Raw genomic sequence first — 21,019 nt, forward strand, 5'->3', positions numbered from 1 at the left:
TCCCATCCCATTCCATCCCATTCCCTCCCACCCCATCCCACCCCACCCCATCCCATCCCATCCCCTCCCATCCCATCCCATCCCATCCCACCCCATCCCATCCCATCCCACCCCATCCCATTCCCTCCCATCCCATCCCATCCCATCCCACCCCATCCCATCCCATCCCATCCCACCCCATCCCATCCCATCCCATTCCATCCCATTCCCTCCCATCCCATCCCATCCCATCCCATCCCATTCCATCCCATTCCCTCCCACCCCATCCCACCCCACCCCATCCCATCCCATCCCATCCCATCCTGCTGACACCGGAGCCCCCACTTCAGCTCCTCGGCACGTCGCCCTTTCCTCTGCTTGGTTTTATCTCTTCCTCCACAAACGGCAGCCGGGGTTGAGTCACATCCTGAGCCCAGCGTGGCCTCAGCACCCTCCAGGCTCCCAGCAGCACCCTCAGGCGTTTGGTTTTGTCAATAGAGGCTTTTCCTCCACGCTAAACAGCGTGAAAACTGAGAGACCAGCAAGGAAAGGCTTTGGGCTCTGAGCTCTGTTTGAGCTTTGTCTGAGGCTTCTCTTCACGCACCCAGCAGAAGGGCTGCAGAACCCTGAGCCCAGAGCTCCAGCACCCCAGCCTGGAACTGTGCTCCAGGGCAGCAAAAGGAGGGGATGGAACGGTGCCAAATGGTGTGGGGGCAGGAACAGGCTGCTCAGAGGCTTCCTCCCCTCTGCCCTGTGAGGAGGGGCTGGTCCGACCCTGCCAGGCGCTGGAGCAGCGAGTGGGGGGCTCCAGGGTGGGGAGGGGGTCCTGGGCTGCTCCCTGGGGACAGGAGAACTGGGGGAGCTGTGTCATGTCCTGGAGTGATGGGCTGTGTCCTGGCTGCTGGAGCTCAGCACTGCACAACCCAGGGGCTTCTGGTAGAGCTGGTTTGATCTACAGCCCAGCAACGGGAAGGAGAGCAGGGAAACCTCCACACCCGGAGCCCCACACGGCACCGGGGGACGGGGTGGGAAATGCAGTGAAAATGTTAACAGTTTGGATCAATGCAGGCAGGGAGCAGCCACGGCTGGGGCAGGGCAGGGGAGCTGCAGGCAGGGAGCTGCAGGCAGGGAGCAGCCACGGCTGGGGCAGGGGAGCTGCAGGCAGGGAGCTGCAGGCAGGGAGCAGCCACGGCTGGGGCAGGGGAGGGGAGCTGCAGTGGTGCGTGCTGTGGGGAGGGCTGTGGTGGGGAGGGGGCACCCGGGGCAATGGTGGGAGGGGATGCAGGGAGCCAGGGTCAGAGGGAAGCGAGGTCACGGTCCAAATGGGTTGGAGAAAGGAAGGATGAGGCTTGTCTGGGACAAGAGCCACAGCCTTGGTTAGGACAAGGGGCTGCCAGACAGTGGGTGGGTGCTGGTGGTGGCTTTGAAGGAATGGGGATGGTGCTGGATGGTGCTGGAAGCTGCCAGATGATGCTCCACAGTGCTGGAAGATGCCAGGTGGTTCAGCATGAGCTGAAGCTGCCCAACCACACACACCAGTGGTGCCACGTGAGTGGGACCATCCAGCTTGGAGCCAGGGCAGTGTCCCACCATTCCCTGCCCCTCAGCAGGGGAAGGGTCCCGGTGGTCCCAGGCACACGGCCATGGGGTGGGTGCAAAGCACCAGGGAGGGACCCCGTGGCTATTGGCTGTGGTGGTGCTGAGCTGGGGAGGGACCTGTGTCTGTTTGCTGTGGTGCTGAGCTGGGGAGGGACTTGTGTCTGTTTGCTGTGGTGCTGAGCTGGGGAGGGACCTGTGGCTGTTTGCTGTGGTGTTGAGCTGTGCTGCAGCTCCGTGCCCTGACCCACAGCAGGACAGACAATGGGCTGCCAGCACCCATCCAGGAGGGTCCCAGGTGAGATCTGTGGCCTGGCTGCTCTGCATCAACACTCCCATCAGGGTCCTGCCACGAGTAACACCCCTCAGTTGCTGGGGATGCCCCTGGGAGTGAGAGGAGACAATGAGGGAGATGGAGCATCCCCAGTGTCACCCCTCAGTGAGAAGCATCTTTGGATTGGCACTGAGGCAGAACTGTGTCCCTGAGAGGGGTGTGAGCCCCTGTGCCAGGCTGCCCAGGGAGCTGGGGGAGTGCCCAGCCCTGGAGGGATCCCAAAGCCGTGGGGCTGAGGTGCTGAGGGCTCTGGCTCGGTGGTGGCTGTGGCAGGGTGAGCTCAGGGCTGGGCTCCAGCAGCTTCAGGGGCTTCTCCAGCCCAGATGCTTCTGTGGATCTGTGAAACTTGCTGAGGAGGATTCCTAAGTGGCAGGGACTCTGTGTCCTTGGAGACCCACGTGGTGGGAACAGGATGAAGTTCCATCACACTGAAATGCAGTTGGGGGTAAGGAGAAGCTTGTGCCAGAGACTGGCAGCTCATGGCTGGTGAGTGCAGAGCAGGGGGAGCCCGGGGTGCCCTGCCCCAGGACACTCTGATGTGCCATAGCCGAGAGGCAGCTGCCAGAAACACAACTCCCATGGAACTGAACCAGAGGGAGCATCTCACCCATGGGGGAAGGAGACAGAGGCACCAGATGGGCACTGCAGCCAGGCTGCCTGGCACAGCCACGCTGGTGCTGCAGAGCAGGAGGTGCAGGATTGTTATCTCAGTAGTTGGGACTTGATGAGCTTGAAGGTTCCCACCAAAATGATTCCATGAGCCTCCAATCACAGAGTCACGGCATGGTGGGGGCTGGAAGGGACCTTTAGAGCTCATCCAGCCCAACCCCCTGCAGGAGCAGCTCCCACCTAGATCAGGTCACACAGGAACGTGTCCAGGGGGGTCTTGAAGAGCTCCAAGGAAGGAGCCTCCACACCGTCCCTGGGCAGCCTGGGCCAGGGCTCCCTCCCCTCACAGGGAAAGAGTTTGTCCTTGTGTTTAAGTGGAACTGTTTTTGTTCCTGCCTCATCCCATCACCCCTTGTCCTGGCACTGGGCAACAGAAACAAGTGCTGCCCCAATCTCCTGACCCAAAGCCTCCCCTGTGCCTGAGGGCTGGCAGACCCTGTCCCCTGGGGCTCAGTTGTGTCCTTTCCTGCAGCCCAGGCTCACCCACCCACCCTCCCACAGCAGCCCCCCCGCTCCATCCCCAGGGCTCAGGCTGCGTCCCCACGCCGCTGGCTGCAGGTCACACACGGGCTGTGTCCTTACAAACGCTTTATTTGCCCCACACACCTCCCTCAGAACTTCTGGAACTGCTTCTTGGTGCCGGCTGCCTTGGTGACCTTGAGGACGTTGAAGCGAACGGTCTTGCTGAGGGGCCGGCACTCGCCCACCGTGACAATGTCCCCGATCTGCACATCCCTGCAGGGACAGGGCAAGGATTCACTGGCTGTGTCAGTGCTGGGCCCCTCACTCACTGCCACAGGGACACTGAGGGGCTGCAGCGTGGCCAGAGCCGGGCACAGAGCTGGGGAAGGGGCTGGAGCATAAGGGGCTGAGGGAATGGGGGTGTTGAGCCTGGAGAAGAGGAGCCTGAGGGGACACAGCAGCACTCTCTGACACTCCCTCACAGGAGGCTTCAGGGAGATGGGGGGTTGGTTTCTGCTCCCCAGGCCAAGAGGAAAGGGGCTGGAGCTGCCCCAGGGGAGGTTGAGGCTGGAGCTGAGGCAGAACTGTTTCCCTGAGAGGGGTGTCAGCCCCTGTGCCAGGCTGCCCAGGGAGCTGGGGGAGTGCCCAGCCCTGCAGGGATCCCAAAGCCGTGGGGTGCTGAGGGCCAGGGCTCAGTGGTGGCTGGGGCAGGGTGAGGGGAGGGCTGGGATCCAGCAGCTTCTCCAACCCAAAGGACTCTGTGCTTCCAAGGCTCAAGGCTGCACTACCACGCTCACACAGGCTTTTCTGGCCACCCCACAACCCAGACACCAGGCAAACACAGAGCACCGAGCCCACAGTGCCTGTGAGCCTGACCCCATGGCCTGTGTGGGCTGAGCAGGACCCTGCTCCCGGCTCAGCAGCTGCCAGTGGCACCCTCAGCAGCCCCGTGCCAGCGGGGACTCTGCAGACCATCGTGAGTTGAGACATCACAGCCGGGGGTGGGTCCTGCTCCGCGCCCCAGGGCTCGGCCTGGGCCCCCCGTGTGCCCCTGAGCAGCCCCCAGCCCCCTCCCCAGGCACCTGAAGCAGGGGGAGAGGTGCACAGACATGTTCTTGTGGCGCTTCTCGAAGCGGTTGTACTTGCGGATGTAGTGCAGGTAGTCCCTGCGGATCACGATGGTGCGCTGCATCTTCATCTTGGTCACCACCCCTGGGGGACAGGAGGCAGCCCTCAGCCAGGCCGCTCCCCTGCGCCTGGGGCACGGCCTGGGGGCACCCAGGGAGGGGGAGGCATGTGGGTAGCAGGGCCCAGGGCTCTCCTCCCACCCTGCTGCATCCCCCAGCTCGTGTCATGGCGTCACAGAACCTGCTGGGCTGGAGGAGCCCCTGAAGCTCAACCCTGTCCCCACCCTGCCCAGCCCAGCACCAACCCCTGGCCCTCAGCACCTCAGCTCTGTGTCCCAGAATCCTTTCAGCTGGAAGACACCTTTAAGCCCACGGAATTCAACCCTACCAACCACTACCCCCGTTTCCCTGGGGACTCCCACCACCTCCCTCACGAGCCAAACGATGTCTCCCGCCCTCTCCAAGGCCCTCTGAGCTCACTGGGACACGTTCCCCTCCTCTGTCCACACCTGCACAGCCCAGGGGCATGTGTGCAGGGACAAGAGCCAGCAGCTGGTCCTTTGGCTGGGCATCAGCAAAGCCGTGTGGCGTTGTCCTCACAGCCCCTTCACCACGGGGCTTGGAAGACCATCGTGAGAGAAAGGCATCATCTGCAGCTGCAGGACCACTGCTCCAGGCAGCTCAGGGCTCGTGGGCTGGGTGTGAGGGGCGGCCCCTCCACAGCCCCCCCAGACTCACCCGAGAGGATCCGGCCACGGATGGACACGTTACCGGTGAAGGGACATTTCTTGTCGATGTAGGTGCCCTCAATGGCCTGCGGAGACACGAGGGTCAGCACGGGCAGGGACACAGCTGGGGCAGCCCCACAGCCCCCTCAGCTGGGGCAGAGCACAGGGGCAGCACAGAGCTGGGCACAGCTGCAGCTGGGGCAGAGCACAGGGGCAGCACAACCTCCCTGACCTGCTGCCCACACTCTCTTCATGCCCCCAGGCTGCCATTGGTTTCTTGCCCACGGTGCTGCTCCTGTTCAACTACTGACCAGGAGTCAAAAATCACCAAAAGTAGGAGGTAACTAAAGGAAGTGGATTTAGAACAGATATAACTCTTTACAATGAGGGTGCTGAGGCGCTGGCACAGGCTGCCCAGAGAGGCTGTGGCTGCCCCAGCCCTGGCAGTGCCCAGGGGCAGGTTGGCTGGGGCTGGGAGCAGCCTGGGCTGGGGGATGAGTCCCTGCCCATGGCTGGGGTTGGAATGGGATGAGCTTTAATGTCCCTTCCAACCCAACCCCCTCTGTGGTTCCCTGCCCGTGCCCAGAGCCACCCCATCCCATGCCTGTGCCCATCGGTGGGGCTGTGCAGCCCCAGCCCCCACAGCCCTGCTGGTACCTCCTTGGGGGTCTTGAAGCCCAGGCCGATGTTTTTGTAGTAACGGGGCAGCTTCTCCTTGCCGCCCTCCCCCAGCAGCACCCGCTTCTTGTTCTGGAAGATGGTGGGCTGCTTCTGGTAGGCCCGCTCGGTCTGGGGAGGGGGGAGAGAAGAGATCCTCAGTGCCAGCCCCGTGCCGGACCCCGGGACACGGCCACACACCCCACGACCCCCGGGACACCCCGCGACCCCCGGGACACCCCGCGACCCCCGGGATCCCGCCACCCGCCCCGCGACCCCCAGGACCCCGCCACCCGCCCCGCGGCCCCCGGCTCGCTACCGCCCACACAGCGCCTCCCTCTCCACCGCCCCCCCGGGGCCCAGCCCGCTCGCGGCCGCCCCCCGCCGCGGTTCCGCAGCCTGGGGGGGAGCTGGTGTGTGCCTCGGGGGTCCCCCGGGGGCGCGGGGGGCGGCGGGGGGCAGCGGGGGGCAGCGGGCAGCGGGGGCGGGGGGCAGCGGGGGCGGGGGGCAGCGGGGGGCAGCGGGGGCGGGGGGCCGGGCCCGCAGCTCCCACCTGCGTGTCCGCCATTTCGGCCGCGCGGCGGAAAAGGGCCGCGGCACGCGCGCGGGGCCGGAAGTGAGCGCAGCGGGGCGGGCGGCGACGATCGGCGCCTTTCGGCTCCTTCCGGCTGCGCTCGGCTCCGCTCGGGCTCGGGCTCGCTTCGGCTGCGCTCGGCTCGGGCTCGGGCTCGGGCTCGGGCTCGGCTCGGCTCGCTTCGGTTTCACTCGGCTCCGCTCGGCTCGGGCTCAGGCTCGGGGTCGGCTCAAGCCCGGCTCGCCTCGGCTCGGCTCCTTTCGTCTCGGCTCCTCTCTCTGCGACGGTTTCTGGTGAAGAGACGTGTCCAGCTGGGGTTGGGAACCTCAGAGAAGGAGCCTCCACACCCTCCCTGGGCAGCCTGGGCCAGGGCTCCCTCCCCTCAGCACCAGAGCACTTGCTCCTGAGCCTTTCAGCACCTTGCAGGAGCCTTTAGGTGCTTGTGAGTGCTGCTGAGGTGCCCCTGAGCTCAGGCTTCTGTTCCCCAGGCTGAGCAGCCCCAGGGCTGCAGCCTTTCCTCCTCACACACATGTTGCAGCCCCTCAGCACCTTGGCAGCCCTGCACTGGCCTCTCTGCAGCACTCCCTGTGTCTCCTGACAGGGAAGTCAAAAGGCAAACAGAAGCTCTCCTCACCCGATGGTCCAAGTGCAGGGAGGGGAGGTCCCAGAAGGACGTCTCTTATCACTGCTGAGGGTGAGGAGAGGTTTGACAGAGCCCAGAGGCTGGGATCAATGGCACAGAGTGGAGCTGGAGGCCTGTGGCCAGGGCAGTTGCACAGGGATGGGTTCTGGGGCCAGTCTGGTTCAACATCTTCATCATTGACCTGGGTGAGGGCACAGAGGGACCCTCAGCAAGTGCCCTGCTGGCACCACACTGGGAGCACTGGCTGATTGCCCAGAGGCTGACTCTGTCAGGGCAGAGTCCTGCAGCTGGGGAGGAACAACCCCCTGCAGCAGCACAGGCTGGGGGTGAGCTGCTGGAGAGAAGCTCTGCAGAGACAGACCTGGCAGTGCTGGGTGATAATGAGCTCAGCAGGAGCCAGCAACGTGCCCTCGTGGGCAAGAAGCCAATGGCAGCCTGGGGGCAGCAAGAAGAGTGTGGGCAGCAGGGCCAGGGAGGTTCTGCTCCCTCTCTGCTCTGCCATATCTGCTGAGGCCTCATCTGGAGTCCTGTGTCCAGCTCTGGGCTGCCCAGCTCCAGAGGGACAGGGAACTGCTGCAGAGAGGCCAGTGCAGGGACACCAAGATGATCTCCTGGTGTGATTTTCAGGCTCCTGTCTTCCCTCTACAGAGAACTGAGGTGACTGCAGGAATCCCTCAAAAGGGGTGACACAGCTCTGGCCTTTCAGAAGGGACAGGAGGGGAGTCCAGAGGGCTCCAGACCACTCAGCCTCTGCCTGGAAAGACGTGGAGCGTGTCCTCCCGTGATCCCTGTCTGCAAACAGAGGAAGGGCAGCAAGGCAAGTTGAGAGCAGCCAACGTGGTGTCACCCACAGCAGATTCTGCTTGGCCAAGCACAAGGTTCAGCCTTTAAGTGCTGTAAAGCAGCAGCAGCCCACCAAACACGCTGCCTGTTACCCCCCTGGACACCCCTCCTGTGGCACTGGGTCGTTCAGTGACTGTTAACAGCCCCATGGTGAGGATTTCTGCAGCTGAAGGGGTTCCTGGTGCCTTTTGTGGTGTGACATGATCAGCAAGTTGGGAATAAACGGGCTGAAACGTTGAGCTCTGTGTTGAGGGATATGAAAGGCGGATTGTGCACATGCAATTGTGCACTTGTGCACAAAGGGGTCCCTCCTGAACCTTGTGACTCAATGCAAGGTCTCCCTGACCCTGTCCTCTGCTAAACCACTGCTGCACCTCCTATCAAAGTGGGTAAATCCCTGCTTCACATCAAGAAGCTTGGTGCTGCCTCTATGAGTGAAGTGCATCATGTCATCTGGGACATCCCACCAGTCTCCAGAGGTCTGTAGCTCACGTGCAGCCCCGCACAGGGGGAGCAGCAGGAGTTCCTGGGGCCGTTGTTGTGACCCACTCACTGGTTTCCCCCTCCCAGGCGATTTTCTCCTTGTCTGAAGTCTGATACTGTGACCCCAGAGGGACTCCAAGTCCTTCCCCTGCTTGTTACCCTTTGGGACTTTGAACTCTGGCTGCTTTACAGGTGGGTTTGTGGTGCTGCTCCCTCCTCTGTGCATTGAAGTCCTGCAGTGACAGCACTGTGCCTTCCTCAGCTGGGCACAGGGACAGGGTTACAGCCACTGAGGATCAGCACAATGTGTCTATGTGCTGTTTACCCCACGTACAACCCAGCTGAGGCTGCAGTCCTGCTGTTGGAGAGGTCTTGTGAGGACCTCCCTGCACCTTCTCGCTCTGTGATGGCTCTGAGCTGTCCTCTGGGAAGGGATCTCATAGAGTGCTGGGGGCTGGCAGGGCCCTGCAGAGCTGCTGCAGCCCAGCCCCTGCTCCAGCAGCTGCCCCTGGCTCAGGGGGCACAGGAACGTGTCCAGCTGGGGTTGGGAACCTCCTGAGCAGGAGCCTCCACACCCTCCCTGGGCAGCCTGGGCCAGGGCTCCCTCCCCTCAGCACCACAGGACTTGCTCCCCCAGTGTTACAGAAAAATAGTGGCATCCCATCCTCCTGACACACACCCTTTAGGCACTGATGAGTGCAGCTGAGGTCCCCCCTCAGCCTTCTCTGTCCCAGGCATCTGGCTCCAAGGGGTTCCCTGGCTCTCCATGAGAGCACCAGAAGCCTCTGGAGCAGAGCCACTCTCCAGCTGAGACTGGGGCTCCTGTGGCTGATTCTCCTCACAGCACAGGCAGTGGGTTTGGTGTGGGGCAGGTCAGCTGTCAGTGGAGAAGCTGCCTGCAGCCAAACCACTGCTCCCGGGGCTGTGAGGGTGGTGGGTGCTGCAGGCTTTGGGTCTGGTGTCCTGCATGGTCTGGGGGCACGGCAGAGGCTGAGGGAACCCCCGGCTGGGACGGGGCAGGGAGGGTGGTTGGACAGTGATGGTGGGATGGAGCCAGGCTGTGCTCAGTGCTGGCCAGTGACAGGACAAGGGGTGACGGGTACAAACTGGAACATGAGAGGTTCCAAAGCAACACAAGGAAGTGCTGCAGCCCCTCTGCCCTGCTCTGTGGGCAGGAGGTGCAGAGAGGTTCTGCTCCCTCTCTGCTCTGCCCTGTGAGACCACAGCTGGGATGTTGTGTCCAGTTCTGGCCCCTCATTTGCAGAAGGACAGGGAGCTGCTGGAGAGAGCTCAGTGCAGGGACACAGAGATGCTGGAGTGCAGCATCTGCCTTGTGCTGAGAGGCTGAGGGAGCTGGGGCTCTGCAGCTTGGAGCAGCCTGAGGGCTGAGCTCAGTCATGTTACAAACACATCAAGGGTGGGTGTGAGGAGGCTGGAGCCAGGCTGTGCTCAGGGATGGGCAGTGACAGGACAAGGGCAAGCTGGAACAGAAGAGGTTCCAAAGAGACACAAGGACAAACTCCTTCCCTGCTGAGGTGAGGGAGCACTGGCAGGGGCTGCCCAGATGGGCTGTGGAGGCGCCTTCTCTGCAGCCATCCCAACCCAGCTGGATGAGTCCCTGTGTGCCCTGCTCTAGGTGCTGCTGCTCTGGCAGGGGGCTGCACTGGATGAGCTCTGCAGGTCCCTTCCAACCCTTAACAGCGTGACTCTGTGACAGGGAAGGTGGTTGGACAGGACAGGGAGGGTGGTGGGCAGCAGTGGTGCTTGGGCAGGACGGTCCTTCCTGGCACTGTGTGCTGGCTGTGAGCACGTCCCTGCTGTTGCTCCTGCAGAAGTGCATGCAGCCTGTTTGCCAAAGTGGGGGTTGGTGTGACAATTGATATCAATTAGTGTGTTAGCAATGCTGTTCTGACAACTGTGACTGTCCCAGCCCTGGCTCTTGCTGTGAGGTGTGGCTGTGTCTGGGAGGAAAGCACATTGCTGAGTAACGACCGGTTCCAAGGCTGGGGAGGGGAAATGTCTGGAGCAGGCAGGCACTGGAGCTCATCTCCCTGCTGAGGGGCCAGAAGGTGCACAGAGAGGACAAGGCACAGGATCACACTGTGGTTTGAGTGGGAAGGGACCTTAAAGCTCATCCCATCCCAATCCCCAGCCATGGGCAGGGACAGCTTCCCCCAGCCCAGGCTGCTCCCAGCCCCGGCCAGCCTGCCCCTGGGCACTGCCAGGGCTGGGGCAGCCACAGCCTCTCTGGGCAGCCTGTGCCAGGGCTCAGCAGCCTCCCAGGGAACAGCTTCTGCCTCCCAGCTCCCCTCAGTCTCCCCTCTGGCCCTCTGGAGCCAGCAGCCCTTGTCCTGTCCCTCCAGCCCCTTGCACAAAGTCCCTGCCCATGTTTCTCATGAGCCCTTTAGGGGCTGGAGGCTGCTCTGAGGTCTCCTGGAGCCTTCTCTTGCCCAGGCTGAGCACCCCCAGCTCTCTCAGCCTGTCTCCAAAGCAGAGGGGCTCCAGCCCTCACATCATCCCTGTGGCTCCTCTGGGCTCACTCCAGCAGCTCCCGGTCCTTCTGCTGTTGGTGCCCAGAGCTGGAGGCAGCACTGCAGGGGGGTCTCAGCAGAGCAGAGGGGGACAATCCCCTCCCTCACCCTGCTGCCCACGCTGCTCTGGGTGCAGCCCTGGCTGCTGGTGGCTTTCTGGGCTGCCAGCGCTTGTTGCTGGGTCACGTTGAGCTTCTCACCACCTAGCACCCCCAGGTCCTTCTCCACAGAGATGCCCTCAACCCATTCTCTGCCCAGCCTGGGTCCGTGCCTGGCATTGCCCTGATCCATGTGCAGGACTTTGCACTTGGCCTTGTTGAGCTCAAGCTTCACACGGTCCCACCTCTCCAGCCTGCCCAGGCCCCTCTGGATGCCAGCCCTTCCCTCAGTGTGTTAGCTGCACAGCACAGGCTGGTGTCGTTGGCAGACGTGCTGAGGGTGCCCTGATCCCACTGTCTGTGTTACCAGCAAAGATGTCAAACAGCCCTGGTCCCAGCACGGGCTCCTGAGGAGCTGGGTCCCTGCTGCTCTCCCCTGGGACACCGAGCCCCTGGCTGGGACTCTGAGCTGGGTCACAGCGAGGGTGCAGGTGGGTGTGTGGAGACTCAGCTGTGTCCTGGCAGCAGAAAGGGTCAGGCAGCATCGAGGCTGAGGGTGCTGGGCTATGGCAGGACCAGGAAATGTGCTGTCAGAGGCAAACACCATCATGGCAGAGCAGGGTGAGGAAGTGTCTTGTTGTGTGCAGTAAACAGCAGCCCCTGAACACCTCCAGACGTGACCTCAGCAGGGCAGTGCAGAGGGGCAGCAGAACCTCCCTGGCCCTCCTGCCCACACTCCTCTGGATGCCCCCAGGATGCCATTGGCTTCTTGCCCATGAGGACACATCTAGTCTCACTTAACACCTCAGCACGGTGGGGGATGCCTTGGCTGGGGCCATCCTGCAGAAGCCTTGCTCTGCTCTCCCTGCTTTGCCTTCCAGCTGTGACCCACTGCGACAGGGCCAAGCCTCATTCCAGCACAGCCACGAAGCAAAAGCCATCCCATTTCCTGCTGAAGCCTTCAGGCAAACTCCTGTTGGCTTCTAGGCAGGAGGAGGGGAGCTGCAGGTCCCCTGGTCAGGGTCTGTGTGTCTGCTGGGTGGTTCATGTCCAGGTGAACACACGCAGGCACAGACGTTTGTCTGGGAGCTTTAGGAAATTAGGGATGGTCTGGAGATCTTTAGAGGGAGAAATTGCATCTCCCTGAAGATCTTAAAAAGGAAGAACTGCTGCTGCTCATGCCAACAACCCAATAATCCAATTGCCCACAGACAAACCAAGTGCTGCCCCAAAGTCATTTGCATTTACCTCGTGCCCAGGTACCAAACGCTGCAGAAACACCCAGCTTGTGCTCAATGGACCTGCTTTGGCAGGGACTGGATGGTCTCTAAAGGTCCCTTACAGCCCCCTGTGGTTCTATGATGTCAGTCTGCAAGGGGGCCCTGGGCAGGCTCCATGTCTGGAGTCACGGGGAGCACAGAGAGCAGAGTGCCATGGGTAGCACTGAGCATGGTCATAGAATCACACAGAGTCACAGCATGGCGGGGCTGGAAGGGACCTGCAGAGCTCATCCAGTGCAAACCCTGCAGGAGCAGCTCCCACCTAGATCAGGTCACACAGGAACGTGTCCAGGGGGGTCTCCAAGAGCTCCAAGGAAGGAGCCTCCACACCCTCCCTGGGCAGCCTGGGCCAGGGCTCCCTCCCCTCACAGGGAAACACTTTGTCCTTGTGCTTCAATGGAACTGTTTGTGCTCCAGCCTCATCCCATCACCCCTTGTCCTGCTGCTGGATACAACAAGTGCTGCCCCAAGCTCCTGACACCCACCAGTGAGATGTTTGTCACTGTTAATGAGCTGCCCCTGAGCTCAGTCTCCTCTTCTCCAGCCTGAACAGCCCCAGGTCCCGCAGCCTTTCCTCACAAGGAAGATGCTCCAGTGCCCTGATCATCTTGGTGTCCCTGCACTGGCCTCTCTGCAGCACTTCCCTGTCCCTCTGGAGCTGGGCAGCCCAGAGCTGGACACAGGACTCCAGATGAGGCCTCAGCAGATATGGCAGAGTAAATAAATAAAGGTGAAGGAAAGTCACTCCTTCTGCTGTAAACACATCCCAGAGGTTCAGACTCTTCCCAGTGCCTGACTTGGCTCCTGCCTCAGGGGTTGTGTTCTGCGTGGAGAGCCCTAAACCTCAGTGCCACGGCTGCTCAGGCATCGAGCCTGTGGTGCCTGGGCAGGGCGTAGGGGGAGGCAGCTGCCTGCCACTGCCCATGGCAGCCCCTCGCAGCAGCTCTCCACCTCCTTGTTTCCCCAGTGGCCATTTCCCATCGTTGCAGCACTGCTGCAAGCCTGGATGTGCAGCTCTGGCTGAGACATTGGCACCTGAACACTTCTGATGGCAGCTTTGGTCAGATTTGGCTGCCTGCTGACTTCCCCAGAGAGGTCGTGGTGCCTTGGGGATGTTCAGACCCTGCTGGGATAAGGCGGCTCTGCGTGTCCCAGGCTGAGCAGGGGCTTGTTCCAGATGGACCCCAGAGGTCTCTGCCAGCCTCAGCCTGTGAACTCTGGTTTGGAGTTGCCAAACCTTGTTCCTGCCCTCCCAGGGAATCACATCTCATCCTGCATTTGTCCTTCAGAGCTGTCTGCCAAGGAGCTGACTGTGGCTGCTCACAGAGCCCTTTGTCCCTGCTCCAGCCAGGAGCAGAGGCTGCAGGGGAGTGGGATGGAGAGGGGGAGGCACAGGCACTCTGGGCAGTGTGTGGCTGTTCAGCCTGAGGATTTATGAATGGTGGGGGCTGGAAGGGACCTGCAGAGCTCATCCAGCCCAGCCCCCTGCAGAAGCAGCTCCCACCTAGATCAGGTCACACAGGAACGTGTCCAGGGGGGTCCTGAAGCCCTCCAAGGAAAGTTCCTTTGAATAGAAGATGTTTTTCTCTGCTTAAGGAGTAAAAAGCTGCTCCTAGCAGGCTGTTCCTTCAGGGCTGCTCTGTCAGTGTCTCGGAGGCAGGGAAGAGCTCGGCCGTGCTTTAATGCCTTTATCTGTGTTTATGCCCAAGGACTCTCGCCTGCTTGCTGAAACTGGTCTTGAGCTGGCCCAGGCTTAACCTCAAATCGTTTGGAATTGCACCAATTTGGCTTTTGGGTGCTGCTTTGTGCCCTGCACCGTGATGGCTGGGGAACAGCCCTACCTGTGCCTGACAGAGCCAGGCCAGCAGTGCTCAGCCTCCTCTGAAAGGCGTTCCTGGGCAGACGACCCCTCCTCAGCCCCCACGTTCCCCTTCCCACGTTTGATGGCATCCTCTTCCCAGGACACCCGTCCCAGGCTGTACCTGTGCCCCCAGGAGGCCGCCTCTGAGGACCCTGGAGTGAGGGGGAGCTGAGGAGGGGACAGGGACGGGTGAGCCCTGGCAGCTGAAGCTGAGACTCCCCAGCCTCAGTTTGCACTGTGCTGGCAGCCACAGCAGCAACATTTACCTCACCCACTGACGTCCCCCACGGTGTTTATCCTGCAGGACATCCAGGAGCTGTGATTCCCAGGTCCAGGGCAGCAGTCTGATGCCTGGATGTGGAGCCCCTGGGGTCAGCAGCCATCCAGGGGCTGCTGAGGAAGCCTCAGTCCCTCCTACACCTTAATGCCCTGATGGTTTTCTCCATGGGAGATTAACCAGATGCATCGTTCCCCGGAGCACTTAGTCCTTCTCCTTCACTGCTGTGCTTCCCTGAAGCAGATTTATGGGGCTGGTGTCTTGTGAATCATCCCAAGGAGCCTGTTTTTAACAAGCAGAGCGTAACTTGTCTCAGAGGGTGAGCTGGGGGTGGTCTCTGAGTCCTGCTGGGGGCTGTGGCTGCCTGTGCTGCCCTCACTGAGCCATTGCCCCTCAGCAGCCAACAGCTTGTGTGTAAAAGCCTTCCCTCCTAATCCCTCCCTGAAGCCCTTTTGGGTGACAGATGATGAGCTGCCGTGCTCAGACCTGCTGTGACGTGTTTGTTTTGGGGGCTGAGGCGTTGCAGTGACCCGTGTCCCCTCGGTCCCCTCCTCCTGTGCCAGCTCCCCTGTGGCTCTGGGGATGGGAATCCCCACGTCCCAGAGCCCTACCAAGGGCAAATCATCTCTCCTGATGATTTTCCCTCCTGGTGACAGTTCACAGAAGCTGCAGCATCAAAGGCCAAGTGACCAAAGCTCAGGAAGGGGCTGCAGAGGGCCCTGGGCAGGCTGGAGCCATGGACTGAGGGCAATGGCATGAGGCTGGACAAGGGCAAGGGCCAAATCCTGCCCTTGGGCCACCCCAAGGCCAGGCAGCTCCAGGCTGGGGCAGAGGGGCTGGAAACTGCTGCAGGGAAAGGGCCTGGGGGGGTTGGTGCCAGGAGCTGAGCAGGAGGCAGCAGCGTGCCCGGGGGGGCAAGAAGCAAAGGGCAGCCTGGCTGGGCTCAGCTCTGGGGTGGCCAGAGGAAAGGGGCTGGAGCTGCCCCAGGGGAGGTTGAGGCTGGAGCTGGGGCAGAACTGTTTCCCTGAGAGGGGTGTCAGCCCTGTGCCAGGCTGCCCAGGGAGCTGGGGCAGTGCCCAGCCCTGGAGGGATCCCAGAGCCCTGGGGCTGAGGTGCTGAGGGCTGTGGGTCAGTGCTGGGCTGGGCAGGGTGAGGGCAGGGTTGGACTCAATGATCTTAAAGGTCTTTTCCAACTGAAGCAATTCTGTGATTCAGACCCCTTCTGGAAGCTTGACTGGGGCTTTTTGTCCCTTCACCTCTCCCCCACACTGCTCAGAAGGCAGCCCCTGGCTGCAGGCTGCAGAGCTGCACAGTTGCATGTCCAGGCTGCAGTGAGGTGAGAGCAGCCACTGATCACCCCAGAGGCGCCCAGGGCTGGAGCTGTGAGTGCACAAAGAGCCAGCACAGCTCAGCCTGGCAGGGCAGAGCCAGCCTGGCACCGAGCAGCCCCAGATGGACCCTCCAGCACCCTGGATGGATCCCTCAGCCAGCCCAGACGCTCTGCAGCACGGGATGAGTGATGCTTGTGCCACCCTGGACACGGGCGAGTGGCAATTTAGTTAATTACCTCAGTTGCAGAGCTCACTTGATCAACTTTGTCTCTTCATCCAACCTCCTCAAGGTCAGTGCTTTTCAGAGCAGTGCTGGAATCGGTTCTCCAGATATTCTGCATTGTCATGGCTTCAGATGAGTAAGGAAACTCGCCCCTCCCTGCCTCCCTCCCTGCCTGCTGCTCACAGCAGCCTCCAGACTGCCCATCTCACCTCAGTCCACAAGTGCAAAGTTTCCAAAGCCACGTTTCCAAAGTGCTGGGGCCAGGGCTGGGCTGCCCAGCTGCAGAGAGACAGGGAAGTGCTGCAGAGAGGCCAGTGCAGGGCTGCCAAGGTGCTGAGGGGCTGCAGCATGTGTGTGAGGAGGAAAGGCTGCAGCCCTGGGGCTGCTCAGCCTGGGGAACAGAAGCCTGAGCTCAGGGGGAACTCATGAACACAAGCATTTAAAAGGTGTTTGTTAAGAACTGTGTCCCTGAGAGGGGTGTCAGCCCCTGTGCCAGGCTGCCCAGGGAGCTGGGGCAGTGCCCAGCCCTGGAGGGATCCCAAAGCCCTGGGGCTGAGCTGCTGAGGGCTGTGGCTCAGTGCTGCCTGTGGCAGGGTGAGCTCAGGGCTGGGCTTGATGAGCTTAAAGGGCTTCTCCAACCAAAATGCTTCTCTGATTGTGTGAGAGCTCCTGACATCTGCCTTTGCCACAGGCAGGGGGTTGGGGAAGTGATGATCTTCGTTACTGCTGCCACATCAGGACGTGTCTGGCCAGCTCCTTACCCTCTGCATCCCGTTGCTGGAGGTCAGTGTCTGTCAGAAGCAGCTCTGGTATGAACCCTCCCTCCTCCAGGATGCTGAGTTGTTCACCTCAGCCAGCTCTCCTCCACACTCTAGATGTAAACTCACACTAGAAGCTGAGACTGGGAGCAGTACCGAGTCACAGCCCCCAGTGAGGCTGTGTCTCATCTCTCCTGGGGACTGGTGCTTTGCCAAACCAAACCAGTGACCTGCTTCTCTTTGCCCAGCACTCCCTGCCACAGACCTCAGCAATCAGGGCAAGGCTGCCCTGCAAAGCCTTTGAGGGGTGTGTGGTGGCCATGGAGCACAGGTGACTTTCCCATGGGGTCATGTTGTGGTCCTTCCCATCTCCTCCCACCCTCCTGGTCCGTGGCTGCATTTCAGGGTGGTGGGAGGACTTCTGTGGTCTCAGGGGTGATGTGATCACACTGGGGACGTTGGAAACCTGAAGCAGAGCAGAGGGAAGAGTGCTGCATGGGATCGTGTGCAGCTGCAGCCCTGGCTCTGCCATCCCAGGATCACACAGTCACAGCATGGTGGGGCTGGAAGGGACCTGCAGAGCTCATCCAGTGCAAACCCTGCAGAAGCAGCTCCCACCTAGATCAGGTCACAGAGGAATGTGTCCAGGGGAGTCTCCAAGAGCTCCAAGGAAGGAGCCTCCACACCCTCCCTGGGCAGCCTGGGCCAGGGCTCCCTCCCCTCACAGGGAAACACTTTGTCCTTGTGTTTCAATGGAACTGTTTGTGCTCCAGCCTCATCCCATCACCCCTTGCCCTGTTGCTGGCTACAACAAGTGCTGCCCCAAGCTCCTGACACCCACCAGTGAGATGTTTGTCACTGTTAATGAGCTGCCCCTGAGCTCAGTCTCCTCTTCTCCAGACTGAACAGCCCCAGGTCCCGCAGCCTTTCCTCACAAGGAAGATGCTCCAGTGCCCTGATCATCTTGGTGTCCCTGCACTGGCCTCTCTGCAGCAGTTCCCTGTCCCTCTGGAGCTGGGCAGCCCAGAGCTGGACACAGGACTCCAGATGAGGCCTCAGCAGATATGGCAGAGCAGAGAGGGAGAAGAACCTCCCTGGCCCTGCTGCCCACACTCTTCTGGATGCATCCTATGCCTCCCCCAGAGCTGCTGTTGCTGTGCTGCCCATCATTGCTGCCTGTGCCCCAGCCCCAGGGCTGTTGTTGGCTGTGGAGCTGCTCCCAGTGCCATCCTGACCAGCACCCATCAGCCTCCCTGCCAGCCCCAGCCCCTGTCCCCCACGGTGTGGGGGGTGATGGCCACAGCCTGCACTGAGCACTGCTGTGCTGGCTGCCATCCCCAGCATGAGAAGCCCCTGTCAGCTTGGGAGGTGCTTTCACACAGGCATTAGTGCTGACCAGAGGTGGGATGTGCAGACCTGGAGGTGCTGGTGAGACCTGGCTGCTCTGAGCTGTCTCAGGCCCGTCCTGGCCAGGGCTGGGTGGGAAGGTTTGGGGAGGGATTCGCACTCCAGGGCTGGAGTGCTGCAGTGACTCCTGATCTGCAAATCTGTGAGCTCCCTCTTCTGCAGCCGCCGGGTATTTGTGCAGAGCCCTCGGCCCCAGCGGGGCTGAGCCCTCAGCAGGGCTGGGTGAGCGGATTCTGGCTCTGGCACGCTGGCAGGGACTGCAAGGTGGGCAAAAGGAGGGTGGGGGAAGTGCCCCACGTCACAAGAACTTGCATGTGGGGTGTTCACTCCTCGTTTGGTGTAAACCTGGGGAGGTTTGCTTGGAGGGTAACAGCAATGCAAACACATGCCAGGGACAAGCTCTTGGCTGGTCCTGCTCCAGGGAAGCAGCCAGACTTCAAGTGATGCCTCTGCCCAGGGGAAAGCTCCAGCCCCTTCCTGCAATGACCAGAGAAGGTCACAGGGGCCCTTTCACACGTGAAGCAGCAAAACACGAGGGGCCATGACAGTGTTTGTGCTGAAATCAGCGTGGGAGGGTGACCCTGACAGCGGGATGTCTCTGCACAGAGCTGCCAGCAGCAGCTGGCTCTTTCCAGAAGCCCACACAGGCTCTGGGGGGACAAACTGGGTGTTTCAGCAGCCACATTGACTCAGTGGTGGTTTTACTCTTTCCTCTGGGAGAAACTGTGTACCAAATGCAGGGAGAAAGGTTAAGAAACCATAAAGTCACAGAGTCACAGCATGGGGGGGCTGGAAGGGACCTGCAGAGCTCATCCAGTGCAAACCCTGCAGGAGCAGCTCCCACCTAGATCAGGTCACACAGGAACGTGTCCAGGGGGCTCTTGAAGCCCTCCAAGGAAGGAGCCTCCACACCCTCCCTGGGCAGCCTGGGCCAGGGCTCCCTCCCCTCACAGGGAAACACTTTGTCCTTGTGTTTCAATGGAACTGTTTGTGCTCCAGCCTCATCCCATCACCCCTTGTCCTGTTGCTGGATACAACAAGTGCTGCCCCAAGCTCCTGACACCCACCAGGGAGATGTTTGTCACTGTTAATGAGCTGCCCCTGAGCTCAGTCTCCTCTTCTCCAGACTGAACAGCCCCAGGGCCCGCAGCCTTTCCTCACAAGGAAGATGCTCCAGTGCCCTGATCATCTTGGTGTCCCTGCACTGGCCTCTCTGCAGCACTTCCCTGTCCCTCTGGAGCTGGGCAGCCCAGAGCTGGACACAGGACTCCAGATGAGGCCTCAGCAGATATGGCAGAGCAGAGAGGGAGCAGAACCTCCCTGGCCCTGCTGCCCACACTCTTCTTGCTGTCCCCAGGCTGCCGTTGGCTTCTTGCCCACGAGGGCACGTTGCTGGCTCCTGCTGAGCTCATTATCACCCAGCACTGCCAGGTCTGTCTCTGCAGAGCTGCTCTCCAGCAGCTCACCCCCAGCCTGTGCTGCTGCAGGGGCTGGTTCCTCCCCAGAGGAACACGACACAACACAACATGTGTCCAGGCCAAGGCGATGGGAGCACAAGGGATGGACGAGTTGGACACTGTTGGGTGGGATTTGGCTCTGGAACTGGGCAGAGTGAGCGTGGTGGGGTTGGGTGAAGTTCCCCTGGCTCAGAAGGGAGTGGTGACCACCCTGGAAGGAGAAGACCTGTTGAATTCAGCTTCTCTCCAGCGTTTCAGTCTGGCTGCTGGTGCTGGCAGCGTCTCACATCGTGGTGCCTCACTCATGGGTTGTGATGAAGACCCTCAAGGTGAGGTTGTGAACAAGACCCACGCTGAAGATGCTGCCTGAGGGCCTCCTAAAGCTGGTGAGATGCACCAGAACGCTGGTGAAGAGACAACAGCAACTAGTCTTTCCACGCCAGACACAGGCTGGCAGATGGAGCTGGTCCTGCTGGGATGTGCTCTGATGCTGGGAAGCAGCCCACCGCCCCAGGAGGGTCTGCCAGGGCTCTCCTGCAGAAGAAATGATCCATCAGTGATACATGCAAATAATTCACCCACCTTCTCCTCGAAGGCCCCATCTTCTCCTTTGGCTGGGACCATCAGCTCTCTGCCCTGCTCCCTGCTCCAGATGTGATTGAAGAAGGGTCTAAGGCTGGTTTGCACCAAGTGGGTTTGAAGAAGAGCCTAAGGCTTGCTTGCCCAAGTAGCTTCCAGCCTGCCTTACATCTGCCCACCACAGCTTGCACCTATTTTTCTTCTCTGGGAGGTGCCTGCAGCATTTTTGTCCCTTTCACCCCTCTGTTCAGCCAGGCTGGCTCCCCTCTGCCCCTCCTGTGGCTCCAGACTGACTGTGGGGCTTTCCTTCTCCTGGGATGGAGATCCAGCTCCTCACACTTGCTGGCTTTACTCTTCCCTGCAGCAGCTCCTGGTGACCAAACCCAGATGCTATTTGCAGTTTGGAGCTCCCAAAGAGCTGCTCCACGAGACACTGAGCGTGCCCATGGCCTTGTCCCCAGGGGAGGTCTGCCCCATTCCCCCTCCCACCTCACTGCTGGGCAGCTGCTGCTGCTGCAGACGTAGCCCTGAGCTCCCAGGGTTTGAATACCAGCCCAGGTGTGTTTCATTGTTTGCTGAGGAATGTAATTTGCTGACTCAATTGAATGTGAAGCTCTGCTGGGCCCAGCCATGCCCCACGCTGCAGCATGGGCTCCTTCCTGGAGGTTGTTTGGTATCTGTGTCCTCCTGGCCCTCTCCCTTTTGTTGAGTTTCCAGGAGACTCATTACACTGGTGCTGTCAATTACAGCCACACATTGCAGCTCTCATCTGGATCCTGAGCCCCTGGCAGCGCTGCTGACGCACACCCACCACCCCTTTGCTTCCCTTCTCTATTCACACACGCTCTGCTATTTCTGGCCCTTTCCAGTCCTTCACCAGAGGACACTCCATTGTGAGGCTTTTGCACCAGAGGACACTCCATTGTGAGGCTTTTGCACCAGAGGACACTCCACTGTGAGGCTTTTGCACCAGAGGACACTCCATTGTCAGGCTTTTGCACCAGAGGACACTCCACTGTGAGGCTTCTGCACCAGGGGACACTCCACTGTGAGGCTTTTGCACCAGAGGACACTCCACTGTGAGGCTTCTGCACCAGGGGACACTCCATTGTCAGGCTTTTG

The 21,019-nt window shown here is 60.9% G+C and overlaps 1 protein-coding gene and 2 non-coding genes across 3 annotated transcripts; all 3 read right to left on the reverse strand.

Moving 5' to 3' along the window:
* Positions 1 to 3,151: 3,151 nt before the first annotated feature.
* Positions 3,152 to 6,210, reverse strand: RPS11 (ribosomal protein S11). Its single transcript, XM_062020317.1, has 5 exons — positions 6,106 to 6,210; positions 5,553 to 5,684; positions 4,906 to 4,981; positions 4,123 to 4,252; positions 3,152 to 3,313 (listed from the first exon to the last, which is right to left on the reverse strand). Exons 1-5 carry the CDS (start codon positions 6,118 to 6,120, stop codon positions 3,190 to 3,192), a joined length of 477 nt encoding a protein of 158 aa, XP_061876301.1. The 5' UTR covers positions 6,121 to 6,210; the 3' UTR covers positions 3,152 to 3,189.
* LOC133624723 (small nucleolar RNA SNORD35) lies at positions 3,948 to 4,038 on the reverse strand. The gene has a single exon (XR_009818074.1). It is a non-coding gene; the product is annotated as a small nucleolar RNA SNORD35 (small nucleolar RNA).
* LOC133624722 (small nucleolar RNA SNORD35) lies at positions 4,730 to 4,822 on the reverse strand. Its single transcript, XR_009818073.1, has one exon. It is a non-coding gene; the product is annotated as a small nucleolar RNA SNORD35 (small nucleolar RNA).
* Positions 6,211 to 21,019: the final 14,809 nt, after the last annotated feature.

Source organism: Colius striatus, chromosome 1 (assembly GCF_028858725.1).
Source record: "Colius striatus isolate bColStr4 chromosome 1, bColStr4.1.hap1, whole genome shotgun sequence".
In the NCBI taxonomy this organism is placed as follows: domain Eukaryota; kingdom Metazoa; phylum Chordata; class Aves; order Coliiformes; family Coliidae; genus Colius; species Colius striatus.

Excerpts from the sequence above, each read along its gene's own strand:
- RPS11 (XM_062020317.1), bottom strand. Across the intron at positions 4,982-5,552 it reads GCTTCAAGACCCCCAAGGAG|GCCATTGAGGGCACCTACAT; the intron begins GTACCAGCAGGG and ends GTGTCTCCGCAG. Across the intron at positions 3,314-4,122 it reads CACCTCTCCCCCTGCTTCAG|GGATGTGCAGATCGGGGACA; the intron begins GTGCCTGGGGAG and ends CTGTCCCTGCAG.